This window comes from Clupea harengus, chromosome 10 (assembly GCF_900700415.2).
Source record: "Clupea harengus chromosome 10, Ch_v2.0.2, whole genome shotgun sequence".
Taxonomy (NCBI): domain Eukaryota; kingdom Metazoa; phylum Chordata; class Actinopteri; order Clupeiformes; family Clupeidae; genus Clupea; species Clupea harengus.
This window is the reverse complement of record NC_045161.1, coordinates 26,610,097-26,622,534: the sequence shown is the minus strand read 5'-3', so window position 1 is coordinate 26,622,534 and position 12,438 is coordinate 26,610,097. Positions and strand designations below refer to the sequence as shown.

The 12,438-nt window shown below is 45.4% G+C and overlaps 1 protein-coding gene across 1 annotated transcript in view; it reads right to left on the bottom strand.

The window, feature by feature from the left end:
• Positions 1-10,174: 10,174 nt before the first annotated feature.
• tprg1 (tumor protein p63 regulated 1) overlaps positions 10,175-12,438 on the bottom strand; it is a 29,184-nt gene continuing 26,920 nt past the window's right edge. Inside the window, exon 6 of the mRNA XM_012821689.3 lies at positions 10,175-10,803. Within this exon, the coding sequence (XP_012677143.1) occupies positions 10,609-10,803 (195 nt within the window). The 3' untranslated portion in view covers positions 10,175-10,608. The remainder of the gene's footprint in view (positions 10,804-12,438) is intronic.

Sequence of the window (12,438 nt, the reverse complement as noted above, 5' to 3'; positions counted from 1 at the left end):
GCATGTGTGTGTGTGTGTATGTGTATATGTGTGCGTGTGTGTCAGTGTGTGTGAGTGTGAGTGTGTGAGTGTGTGTGTGTGAGTGTGTGTGCATGTGTGTGTGTGTGTACGTGTATATGTGTGTGTGTGTGTGTGTGTGTGTGCGTGTGCGTGTGCGTGTGCGTGTGCGCGTGCGCGTGTGTGTGTGTGTGTGTGTGGAGGTTCTGGGTAGGTGCTCCTTGAACTCAGTCTGCCTGACATCTTCACCTCACATATAAAGATTTGTGCACTCCTCCAAAGGGGCCTTTAAGGGCAGCCCAAGCCTCTCGGAGTGGAGCAGCCCTCGGCTGGATACTGCTCAGATTCACATCCCTTCACCCATTCACATGCTTGGGTCAGGTTTTATGGACAAATTTATCTCCGATCCACGACACCTGACACCCAAACTATGCTGTCAGGGCGAGCCAGTTAGTGTAGGGAGTCAGTGAGCAAACCACAACTTAAAACTTTAAACTTCAAACTCGAAGAAGAGAAATATTAACAAATTATTAAGTACAGTTCCCCTCTGATTACTTCATTCGGCAGTATAACTCCCCTTTCACTGGTGCAGCAATACCACCCTATCACACGCAGCAGCACAGTGCGGAATGCTATGTATAAAATGAATGCTGATATGATGGATCAGCAGCGAGACCAGGACTTGTCTGCCTTGCATACTGCTGACTAAGGCATCAGACAGGGCAGTCTATAGCACCCAGTGTCCCTGGCGAGAGGGTGTGCATTGCCCCCTGTTGGCAAGCGATCATCAGTATGATCTACAGTAGCGTGGCACGATGAGCACAAACACTCGAAAGTGAGAGCACGCAGCACATTGCTGGGATGCCGCACGAAGCACGCAAGAGCAACATATGGCAAAGTGACATTAAATAAAACACACGACCCGCGCCACCTTACAATGCTCTAATTTTACCATACTGTTTGTGTGTGTGAGTGTGTGTGTGTGTGTGTGTGTGTGTGTGTGTGTGTTTGTGTGTGTGTGTGTGTGTATGCTTTGCAGAAAAATGTCACGATGGCTCTGGAATGCATTTTGCATTGCAATCTGCTCGCCAGGGTCTGGAATCTGAAGCGCTCCAAGCAGGCAAACATTGCAGGGGATTTTTGCGGGTGCCATCCTCTTGGCTTTAGTTACAGCGGGGTTGAGAGATGGCGGTGGAGGGGTGGGGGTGGTGGTGGCGGGGGGGTTAAAGAAGAGGGCGGAGGGGAGAGGGGTGAAGGTGGGGGGGGGGGGGGGGGGGGGGGTAGATTGCTGAGGAGTCATAAGAGGGATGGAGTGCGAACCTCTGGGATTTCGGTAAGTCCTCAGTGCAGGCTCTCTGCTTTCTGTCTCTCTCTCTCTCTTTCTCTCTCATTCTCTTTTTCTCTCTCTTTCTTACTATCTTCTCCCTCCGCACCAGCCCTGTGGTTAAGCAGGTCAGCAATGCTCTCTCTCAGCGGCTACCAGCCTAACCACTGCCATTTTATAATTCATTCAAAATGAAATGACTTAGCTTACCTAATCCAGCCCCAGGACTGTAGAGCTGGGGCTGGGGCTGGGGCTGGGCTGCTGAACTGTATGGGCTCTCCTGCGTGTGTGACTCACAGCTCTGTGCCCATAGCTCAGCAGAGATCTTTATCTCCAGCCCAGCGTGTGGTTGTTGTTTTATCCCCCGTCGGAGCCAACAGGTTTCGCAAGCTGCCATTATTCATCTGATCACTTATCTCCTCTCCTCGCTCCTCCTCTCCTGTATTCTCTCGAATTCTCTTCCTTTCTGTTCCTCTCCTCGTCCCTCCTCTCCTCTATTCTCTCCATTCTCTTCCTTTCTGTTCCTCTCCTCGCCCCTCCTCTCCTCTATTCTCTCCATTCTCTTCCTTTCCTTTCCGTTCCTCTCCTCACCCCTCCTCTCCCTCAGCCATGGAGCTGATTGCAGCACCAAAGGTGTGTCCTCTGCGAAGGTAACTGTTGCGTGCTTACTTCCAAGTGGTTCAAACTGCAGTGACAAGAGAAACAATGAGGGCAAATAAATAAACACTGTGGATGAGTCTTTTCATCGCTGGAGGGCATGTCAAATGTGGAGAGATTGCGTTGAGTTTCTTAGGTGTGATCAGAAACATGCTTCTAAAATGGAGGGAGGTGATAAGGTGTGCAGGTATGTGTTCCTTCATTCTAGCAAAAGGTTGCTGATGTTTGAGTTCAATAGCCAATTAAATCACAACCCTCCCCTTCTGTGCTCCTGAACCAACGTAGTGATTGGCTGGAAGAGTGTATGGCTCGGTCAGAGCCACTCTGTTTGTTTCCAATCTACAGATCTTTCTCTGTGCACACACTAGACAGATACAGTAGCTAGAGGAATGTGAGGAGAAGTTAGGTGAATCCAACAACGAGATCAAGGACTGCGCCTTTAAAGCTCTCGACCATAACACTTGGGGAACCAGGCTTTTAAGAGGGAACGACATTTTAAATGAGTTAAGGAACGGCATAGCTGCCTATTGACACTCTCCTTGTCCTTGCCGAGGCAAGATATTCAGTTTCAGCATTGGTACATCACTCCTAAGACTATCCCCCTCCCCCATCAAATGCCAGCTTATGTTCCAAGAAAGGTGCCTGGACAATGGTGGCTTTATAAAGATGATATGTATCAACAGGGGCTCTGGCAGGGGAGATCTGATTACCCTTACGTAAACACAAAATGACATGCTATGCGACTATGAGCAAAGGACATGATCTATTAAGCCTTAATAAAACGCTCTATTTCTCCTGCTTGGTAAATATTAAAGTAGCCCAGATGTGTGTGTACCATGCTATGCTGGCTGCATGTTAACCCTTTCAATACTGGTAAATTGTGTTGCATGCAAAATTAAATAAAATTAGTCATCCCAAAAAGAGCAACCAGGAGAGCAAAAGCTGAAGTTGAACCATACTTTTGAATGGTAATGGACTACATGTAGTATAAAGCGCTTTTCTACTCGTAGAGCACTCAAAGCGCTTTACACGTTAATGCCTCAGACCTCTACACATTCATACACCGATGGCAGAGGCTACCATCTAAGGTGGCAACCTGCACATCGGGAGCGGTTGGGGGTTCAGTGTCACGCTCTAGGACACTTCAACACATGACATGACACAAACATAATCAAAACAGCTATAACATAAAACCTATATATTATATATTATAACGTACTATTACGATAATGTAAAACTCACAATCACTATGAAGTTACTGGGAAAGCAGTTTCTCCAAATCACTCCACAAGTCTCTTCTATTCTCTACTCTTCTCTTCCCAGATCCTTGACAAACTGCTAAATAAACCTGCATTTTGCTGCTTTAACATCGCATTAGTCCTGTTAACAGCGTTGTTAGTTATTCATTACCATTAGTCCTGTTAACAGCGTTGTTAGTTCTTCATTACCATTAGTCCTGTTCACAGCGTTGTTAGTTCTTCATTACCATTAGTTCTGTTAACAGCGCTGTTAGTTCTTCATTACCATTAGTTCTGTTAACAGCGCTGTTAGTTCTTCATTACCATTAGTTCTGTTAACAGCGTTGTTAGTTCTTCATTACCATTAGTCCTGTTCACAGCGTTGTTAGTTCTTCATTACCATTAGTTCTGTTAACAGCGCTGTTAGTTCTTCATTACCATTAGTTCTGTTAACAGCGTTGTTAGTTCTTCATTACCATTAGTCCTGTTCACAGCGTTGTTAGTTCTTCATTACCATTAGTTCTGTTAACAGCGCTGTTAGTTCTTCATCTTTGATGAGTGAACCAGACCTACAGGACCAGATGGCCAGTGGGGTTCAGGTTCACCAATGGAGTTGTGTGATTGAGGACATCACACAGTCTTTACATCTAGTTACATGTAACAGAGGTATAATTATGCAATTAAATTACAAAATAAATGTAGCTGTAATCCGTTACAGTTACTGAGAAAAATATGTCATTTTTATTATAAATTATTATAAATAATAAAGATTATAAATGGATCACATTTGAATATATAATTTTTTGTAAAAGGCTTTAAAGCTTATATACAAAACAACATTAATCCTGTTGCTTCGAATCTTTTTGCTGTCTAGACAGGTTCCATTCATTTGGCAGTATGTGCTCAAATTTGAGTAAATCCTTGGTGGAATCCAGCTTCACATTTAGCCAGTGATTCCTCTCTAAATAGCTCAACCACTAAATGAAGGGGACCAAAATCTAAGTAAGTAATTAGGTAAGTAAAGTCAAGCAAAAACACTCTAAAATATTGTCACAATGTGATTTTGGCCTAACTTCCCAAATTTTAGGCCAAATACAAGGGAGCAGCCACGGCATTCAAATGTCTCGTTGACTTACTTGTACAATTACCACCCAACACCTGTTTCCCCCATTAGTACACTGATATGTCGATGACCTCTTCTACGTCAGAGAATTCCATGAAGGAGCGCTGCATATGTGCTTAGGGTGGAGGGGGAATAAATCAATCGAGCGAGTTCTAACACATACAGAAAAAAAAAAGTATCCCCCAGATTTTCTTTCCACGGGACTGAGCCCAGATGAAGGGGTCACGAGTGGCTACTTCACATGTTCCTCATAGCTATTGTTTTCAATGAGCAGAATCCAAGGGCGTGTTCCTCTCTCCTTCCCTCTCCCTCTCTCACTCCCTCTCTTTCTCCCTCCCCCTCTCTCTTTCTGTACATCTCTCTCCCCCTCTCCCCCCCTCTCTTTCTCCGTCTCTCTCTCTCTCTCTCTCTTCCTCTCTTTCGGTACCCCCGTGCGTGCTGCATTGCTGAGAGGGTTGGCGAGGTTGACTCTTTTCCAGAGGTCCCATTCCTCTCAGAGCTCTCCAGACACAACACCGACAGCTGGGCCGGGAACAAACGAGAGGGGGGCAGGAGATAAATAAAAACAAAGTATCCCTATCACACACACACACAGACACGTACTTGAATGTGGGCTGTTGGCTGAGGAAGATTGAAACACACACACACACACACACGACGAGTACACACATACACAGCCACACAATAATGTGCAAACATACATACTCATACACTCATATACATACATGCATGCACACACACGTGCACATGCATGTATATATATATAGATAGATAGATAAGTATGTAAACATAGCCGTAGTGAGATGGAGTGAGAGTGAGGGCAAGAGGGGCAGAGAGAGAGAGAGAGAGAGAGAGAGAGAGAGAGAGGTGATTAAAAGCAATAAATGCCAGTGTTGCCAGTCTCGTTGGCAACCAGCGTTCCGCTAACAGGTGCACTGTGTTTATCGAACAAACAGGCAACAAGGGGGTGAGGAAAGGGGAAGAGGCACTTGGCGGGGCAGTGGCGAGTGGCCTCTTTGCTTCTGCAGAAGCTGTTCCTGGACGGGGAGCCGCACAGACCACAGACCACAGACCACAGAGCCTGGACAGCACAGCACAGTTAATGCTGCAGCAGCAGCACCTGTCTAATGTTACACGCCCCCAGCATGCCACTCTACGCGGGGAGCTAGGCAGGGTCAGACAGTGTCACAACAGCAGCTCGGAAAGATTCTTAAAGCTGTTTACCCCCCCCCCCCCCAACCCCCCTCCCCCTCCAACACCCCCCTCCAAATACTCCACTTTGCCAGTCAAATTGCACTTAAGGGCAAAGCGGGGAACCCCCATCTTCACTCCCAGCTCAGTGCTGTGAGACACTTCAGGGCTGTCTAAAGAGACAAGGCTTGCCCTTCCGCTGGGGCTTGACCTCTGAGGAGACAGGACCCCCAGGACCCCCACCACCCCAGAGGAGCTATTCTGCCAGTCAGGTAGCTGTCAGGGGGGGGGGGCACATCTGGTGACATGCAGGACTATCAGCTTACCAAGGTGCAGTGTCAAATGTGAAGTCAAATTTGGGGAAAGAAATGGAATTTAATAAGTTTAATTTAAAAAAAAAAGAAATCAAGTTTTAACTATTTAATTTAACTCATGGTTGTAGGACAGAGAGAGACAGAGAGCGAGAGAGAGAGAGAGAGAGAAAGAAATTGAGTCACAAAAGAGAGAGGAGAGGGAAAAAGAGAGAAACAAAAACAGAGAGGGGGGAGAGAGAGAGACAGAGAGGGGTGGATGGAGGGAGAGAGAGAGAGAGAAAGAGAGACAGAGGGGGTGGATGGAGGGAGAGAGACTTGTCAGTTGATCAGTTGTGTTTTTTTAGTGTAAATAATTGGTTGCAGGAGGAGCCCATATTCTTTGACCACAGGCGCAATCTTACCTTTACACTGAGGAATGCTGGGAAAAGAACGCTAATTAGGAAGCCCCGGGGTGCTCACTCTCAGGAGTCGACCATGAAGCGTCTACACACACCTACACGCACATGAGTGTGTGTGAGAGAGAGAGTTTATAAATCAAACCCCTAGAACAACTCTTGGCAAGGCATCCACTCTCCTGTGTGCTCTTTCTATTCAAACCCTAACTATAGGTCAGGTTTAATGTCTGGGCCAGGATCGCTCTTAAGTTATCAGGAAATGTCAAGGTTTTATGCAGTGCTGCCTGCCCCACAGCAGAATATCTGCCTTTACTTAATTTATGTCTAAAAGACATCTGAACCTTGAAAATGGTGTATAATCTTACATCCTCACAGATTTAGGATTTGAACTTGAAGGACCCACCAGCCAATGCTACTGATACAGCCTGAAGGTTCCTCAAAATGTTGAAGTGGAGTGTTGAAACATGTGTTGAAACATCATCATACCAGAGTCATCAACAATCCACTTCTGGGCAGCACTTTTCATCTCATACCATTATATTTCAAATCCTTTGAGGCTGACAACATTCCATTAGCCTGACAAACTGCAAAAATGAAAGCAAGCAGTTATCAAATGTTCATGAACAAAAGGCGTTTCTCAATTTAACAGACCATCAATGAGCAACAAAAGCAGATTTCATCTTTAAGATGGCTGGTTGGAAAGAAAGAATGGCAATTAAGTGCACAACAGAACAATCCGAGTGCAAAACAGTAGGCTTATGGAGAAAGCCTACAATAACCACCCAAGTTAAACAAGATCAACATTGTACTCAGAATTTCCCCACATACCCAAATAAATAACACACTGGGTGCTGATTTAGGCGAGACAGACTGAGACCTTTCCGGCACTGTAACAATGCAGTCTTATGGTGAAACAGTCAGTTAGATCATTCAAATCACCTCACCCTTTTACAGGGCATGGATACTTTTCTGTAATGGTGCATTTAGAGTCTAACCAGGGGATGATGTCATATGCTTCTTTTATCTGTGGAATAGAAGAGAGGCTGATGTCAGTTGTCCCATAAGATATACATATTTAAAAACCAGTCAACACACAACTTTCCATCCCACTTTCTCAGTCATGTAATGATTCATTGTTATATTTTGGGACCGACTTCCCTGTTGCTCAAGCCCCTCAGCAAAACAAACACACCTCAGTATTTTTTATTTCGCTTGGCTCAACGCTCCTGCCAGTTCACCTCTGGCCCAATTAGCGCTCCCTCCCTCCCTCCCTTTTCTCTTCATCTTTCTCCTGAGCACGCTCTGTTGGCAGGTGAGCCTGGTTTCTTTTGTGAAGCGTTTTTTATGAGTCGAGGTGCGGAGATGAGCTGTGTGGATGAGAAGCCTTCGCCCCGGGGCATGGCAGCTTCTGATCCAGGATTAAGACACACGTCCTCATTTCAGAGGGAGAGAGAAGTTAACCCTTTGGGAGCGCAAAGATTCCAGCGTGGCCCAGATAACACCTTAACATCTTTAAAACGACCATTTCCTCTTCACAGGGTGGCTGCTGTCTCCCCTTTCTGAGATGTAAAACAAAAGGGCCTTTTTTCTGTGTCAAGTATACTATGCACTGTGAGGCAATTCAGTGAAGGGAGAGCATGATTCTGTACCTGGCATCTACACAGAAACCCAGAGGTTTACATCGCAGTGAAGCAAGTTGTACTATGGTGTCCATTTTACACACTCTAGGAAACTAAAGAGTTAAAAAGATTTGTTGAACAATTGGTACACATTGCCACACTTCTATTGCTTCAACTCTGAACTTGATCCTAAAAATAGGTTATCTTTAACCGGGAATGATCACATAAGAAGTGTTTTTGTTTCTGGAGTAAATATCTTTATGGATATAGTACCCCGGGAAACTTGTGGACAGACAGCAGAATATGGCATGGAGTCTTTAAGAGCAGAATTCTGGAGTCTTTAAGAGCAGACTTCTGGTGTGAAGAACATTCATGGTTATAGGTGTTTATGGCATGGAGTCTTTAAGAGCAGAATTCTGGTGTGAAGAACATCCATGGTTATAGGTGTTTATGGCATGGAGTCTTTAAGAGCAGAATTCTGGTGTGAAGAACATTCATGGTTATAGGTGTTATTTACCCCCCCCCCCCCCCCCCCCCCCCCCCACCCCCCTGTTTGGACTGGGGCCTTGCCTTGGGTCCTGGTGCGTAATCCAATGGGATACCACTGAACTCATAACAACTGAGAGGCCGAAACTGTTTGACATACCTTCTCACTGCCCATCTCTCCTCACCTCCACTGAGGGATCGAGCCGATGGATGACAACCCACGGCAGGGGGAAGAACACACAGGAAACTGGGTGACAAACAGGGGTACTATCTATAAAACAATCATTGTAGAAGCAATAGCTGTGGTGGTTCTAATCTAAATCTCGTTAGGTAATATGCTATATTCATTTCCATGTAACATATGTCAGATGTACCATAAAGTATACACATTGGTCAAACCGGTCAACTCACAACTTTCGATCACACATTCTCAGACAGTAATGATATTTACTTGTTATCTGGCAAGAACCTTTTATCAAGAAAAGGGAATGTTAAGAAGGTGATAATTTAGAAAAGATAATAATTTACAAAATCTAAGTCTTTGAATGACAGCAACCAAAATCTGATCCTCTACATGACAGCATGTTATGAAGTGACAAAAGAGCCCGAGTCTCCCACAGGCTGAGGGGCCACGGGGGATTAATTACGCTACAGCGAGTTCGCACCTTTCACTCTCCATGTCCGCGGCTGGCCGCGCGTTTCTGCAGTGGCTATGGCTATGGCAGCATCAGCTGTGCAAGGACTTCCGTGTCACTCACCCATCTCAGAGGCCCCCATTCAGCACTCAGTCAGGGGGAGATATGGACATGTCACACAGGGATGTATAGTCTGTCTGTAGAAGGGTTTACATACATGGAGTCTATATGTTTCACTCAGTCAGGGGGAGATATGGTCATGTCATACAGGGATGTCTAGGCTGCCTATAGAAGGGTTTATATATACGGAATCTATAGAAAAATCTAGCAAAGCCTCTCAGTAGATTTTTTGTTATGAATGTATAATTGTGCATCCGATACAAACTGTTCTGTCTACGTGATGTAATAATGAGTAAGATAATTTCCATTGATCTTGGACGGTGGCTGAGAGGAAGGCCGTATTTGTTCATTAAGTCTGATCTCTCAAACATCCATGAATAACCGGGACGCCATATACCATATACCATATAAACAGACTATAGTGGGGGTCAGATACAGCCCAATGAATGCCCCCCATACCATATAAACAGACTATAGTGGGGGCCAGATTGTAACTCTACTTGTGTTGGAGTCTTTAAATATTTTTCGGTCTGTATGTTCTTGAGCTTGTATTTGTATAAAACAAGTGGAAATATTACAGTGTAGTTGTTGACTTACAAAACAAATAACACCCAACAAACTTTGTGAAACATATTATTTACTTACACTGAGAAAATTACAAAAATGTTTTTCTTTGGCAACCCTAATAAGCCCGAACTCACTGAATTGTGAAACACACACACAACACATACACACACATAAACACTTCCAAGTCATCACACCGCAGGAAGAGCAACAAGCGGGCTTTGGGAGTGTTTGTCATAGCTGCCTTGCTATAGCAACACGACAGAGGAGGAGGAGGAGTAGGTGGTGGTGGAGGAGGAGGAGGAGGTGGATGCAGGAGTGAACGCTACAATTAAGAGAATAAGGGAAATTCCAGCGTAAGGCTGGGCTGTAATGATACACCCCTAAACGATCAGGCAAATATGACATATGCACCTTCACGCACCAGCGGGCCTCTGAGAAGCCAGAGAGAGAGAGAGAGAGAGAGAGAGAGAGAGAGAGAGAGAGAGAGAGAGAGAGAAAGAGAGCGAGTGGGGTTGTTCTGAAACAGTGTTCTCAGGCTTAGTGGTGTTTCCTCACCAGGTGGATTTACACAAGTTAGAATGTATACATAAGGCAGAAAACCACAGTGGGCTGTAAACACAACAACGGTGATGACTGTGGTTGTGGTTAGTTACATTCATTGGATCAAATATAATTGCTTAAAGGATTTGGCAAGCTCAACAACATTGCTGTTGATGAGGATATTTCTACTTGCTTTGATTACTTTGAGTTTAGAAACTAATATATACACTCATTATAATTATTTACCACACAGAGAAACATTAAAAAAGGACACAACATGACCCAGGAACAGAAGTGTGATCCCAGAGCACAGTACAGTGCGGTCGGGCTCAGAAGGACACAACATGACCTCAGAACAGAGGGGTGATCCAACAGCACAGCACAGTACAGTGCGGTCGGGGCTCAGAACCCGATGTTGCCGCGGGCCAGGCAGTACCCCAGCTTGTTCTGGTTGCTGATCAAAGACATGAGGCCCACATAGGCCTCGATGAGGATGGGCTGGTTCAACACCAGGACGCCGTTGGCCTTCCCAGGCATGGGCTTCCGTGCGTGGGCGCGCTCCGTCGCCGCAGTCAGCTGCTCCTGGAAGGTCTGGAGCTAAAGGAGAGGGTAGGGAGAGAGGGGATGGGGAAGACACTGTGTCAGAAAAGAGAGTTCAGCACACCGTGTCTTACAACGTTCCCATGTATCACTTTATTGCTCTGATGAAGGTCAATAAGAACGTTGCAAAACGTTGCAATACAACAATAAAGTGATCCTTTGGAACTTGGTACGATATGGTGTGCTGGATCTATGATCTCATTATCATGTACCCATTGAAAGTGAGTTTAGATCTGCCTCATAGAGAACGGAGACACTGTGTCTGTCAAAACATTTCTGTTTCTGTTTCTGGATCCGTGTATTTATTTGCCGTTGTATTTTAGTTGGTGATCACAGTGGAAATAGCGATACAGTTATGGGAAAGTAAAATGCAACGCTCAGACCACAAAAATTCGAACCCTCAAACAAAGTTCTATTTAGTTGCTAAGTGATTCATTTTGCAAGACTTCTTGTCACTCTGGACCTCCCACCCTACTTCGAACCAAACCGATCTGATTTCTCAGAATGCCTGAAACGTTGCTAGGATACACTAAACTGAAGGTTGCAAAAATTGCGAAAGTTGCTGCTCCACTCCCAGTCAGTGTGATCCCTGCCCAGCTGCACAGCTTGCGGGGCTGGGGTGTGTGGTGGGATGGGGTTGGGTTATGTGTGGAATGGCTATGGGATGCCAGGGGGTGAGGTGGGGGTGGGGGGGGTTAAATGAACGGTTCTGTGACCTGAAAGGGTCACCTGTGTGGGCCTCCACCCTCACTCCCTTCAGCAACATTCAGGGCATAGACTGGGGGCTGGTGACGTGTCATTGTGGAGGGACAGGGGTCAAAGGTCAAGTCAGGTGTCAATGTGATAGCCTGTGGTGAGGGGGGCTGTGAGGTTTCACCGGTCCCCCTTGACAGCCATGCCCTTAAATTCCTCTGATCCCGCTTAGATATCCCAGTCCAAGTATGCACTGTACTGCTACTTCACAGCCATGTCTTAGGCGTGCAGAGATCAATCATTTTAATGCTCACCATTTATTTAAAGTAATCTCAAATAGTCAGTTATAGTTAGTGAGTTTAGTACTTAAATGATTTTATTTTTATTGTATGTACCATGTTTGTTGGTCTCCTACTATGTGAATACATTGGTCTCATACTATGTGAATACATTGGTCTCCTACTATGTGAATACATTGTGTAATATCATTTCCATAGAAGGCACAGTGCAGTAATAAACGAATCATTGAGTGTCTGGCACCTCAGGCACTCAGAGTCAACAATGTCCTGTTTAGCGCTTGTGCAATGCTGTATGCGGATTATGAGTTAATATAAAGGGCCATAAATATAACCATAACACCATCACTGCAACCTGTCTCAGTCAAGTGCAAAGCTGAGGTATCACTGAACTGGGCCGGGAGTCACCCGCGGTAGGAGCGATAAGGGCCACGTGTTAATCAAGACCCTTTCAGAGGGAGCCAGAGAGAAGTGAGGAGGCCTGAAGTGCAACTCCACACCTGACTGCAAACCACCACGCTCCTGTGCACTGGCAACCTACGTATGTGTTCCCCACAAGCTGTGAGTCAACTCTTCTCAAAAGAGTCAGGTCTGCTCACCCCGAGTCACGATACATCACATTACACAGCCCTGCCAAGAGTCA